We start from the raw sequence: 1,376 nt of genomic DNA, 5'->3' as shown, positions 1-1,376 counted from the left end.
AGCTCCCACTACATCTCAGGCCAGGGGAGGGGCACAGACTCCCGCTGCCCGCACTCCTGAATAGAGGGCGCAGGTTGATCAGGCCCCAAAGTATATTCCTATGCCCCTAGTGGCTCCGGTTCAGCATGAGATCAGGGTAGCTGATTCTGAGGTAGAGCAACTCAGACTTGAGAGGTACAAGAAGTACCACCCACCTACTTTCAGCGGACTAGCTTCAGATGATGCTCTGGGTTTTCTAGAGGAGTGTCATCGTATTCTCCGCACTATGGGCATTTTGGAGATGAGTGGGGTTTCTTTCACCGCTTTCCAGCTAAGGGGAGCGGCATATCAGTGGTGGCGTACCTATGAGCGGAGTAGTCCGGACGAGGCAGCCTCACTCACTTGGACTCAGTTTTCAGAGATGTTCTTGCGTGAGTATGTTCCTCAGAGCCTCAAGGATGCTTGGCACGTAGAGTTTGAGCAGTTGCGTCAGGGTGTTATGACTGTGTCAGAGTATGTAGTCCATTTCAGTGAGTTAGCTCGCCATGCACCAGCTCTGGTTGCTACAGTCAGAGAGAGGGTTCATCGCTTTATTGAGCGACTCCACCCCAGTATTCGGACCAGTATGGCCAGGGAGATAGAGATGGATATTACTTATCAGTAGGCAGTGAGCATTGCCAGGAGAGTGGAGGGCATGTTCGCCTAGGACAGAGAGGAGGGAGAGGCCAAGAGGTCTTGAGAGACTGGTCATTATTCAGGAGCTCGTGCGCCAGCAACACGCTATGGTAGGGGTTTTGTGAGTCACCCTATTCATTCAGCCCTTCCAGCAGCCAATGGTGTTCTAGCTCCTCCTAGACCTCAGGAGCCCTATTATGCACCGCCAGTATCCAGTATGCCTCCTACTCGAGGTGCTATTATCGGCCAGTCCAGCAGGCCAGGACTGAGTCAGTCTCAGCTGTTGCGTCCTCTGAGAGGTTGTTTTAAGATTGGTGACACTCGTCATATGGTTAGAGACTGCCCAGAGCCAGGAGGGGTACACCTTCACAGACTTATCAGCCTCCACGTGCTCCACCGGGTCTTCCGGCCATTCTTCTAGCACCAGCTCGAGGTGGAGATCAGGGAGGTCGAGGTCGCCCTAGAGGAGGAGGCCAGGCCAGGTACTATGCCATTCCAGCCCGTTCAGAGGCCGTTGCTTCAAATTCAGTCATCGCAGGTATCGTCCATGTCTATCATAGGGATACATCAGTATTATTTGACCCAGGCTCTATGTATTCATATGTGTCTTCTTATTTTGCTCCACATTTGGGGATATCTTAGGATTCTTTGAGTTTCCCCATTTATGTATCTACTCCCATGGGAGATTCTCTCATTGTGGACCGCGTGTATCGGTCGTGTTT

The 1,376-nt window shown here is 52.0% G+C and overlaps 1 protein-coding gene across 1 annotated transcript; it reads left to right on the top strand.

The window, feature by feature from the left end:
• Nucleotides 1–265: 265 nt before the first annotated feature.
• LOC138901938 (uncharacterized) lies at nucleotides 266–643 on the top strand. The gene has a single exon (XM_070189738.1). It carries the CDS (start codon nucleotides 266–268, stop codon nucleotides 641–643), a length of 378 nt encoding a protein of 125 aa, XP_070045839.1.
• The last annotated feature ends 733 nt before the right edge of the window (nucleotides 644–1,376 follow it).

Source organism: Nicotiana tomentosiformis, chromosome 11 (genome assembly GCF_000390325.3).
Source record: "Nicotiana tomentosiformis chromosome 11, ASM39032v3, whole genome shotgun sequence".
NCBI lineage: Eukaryota > Viridiplantae > Streptophyta > Magnoliopsida > Solanales > Solanaceae > Nicotiana > Nicotiana tomentosiformis.
Note: the sequence above shows the minus strand (reverse complement) of the source record. Positions and strands in the feature narration are given on the sequence as shown.

Excerpts from the sequence above, each read along its gene's own strand:
- LOC138901938 (XM_070189738.1), top strand. The coding sequence starts at position 266 with ATGGGCATTTTGGAGATGAGTGGGGTTTCTTTCACCGCTTTCCAGCTA.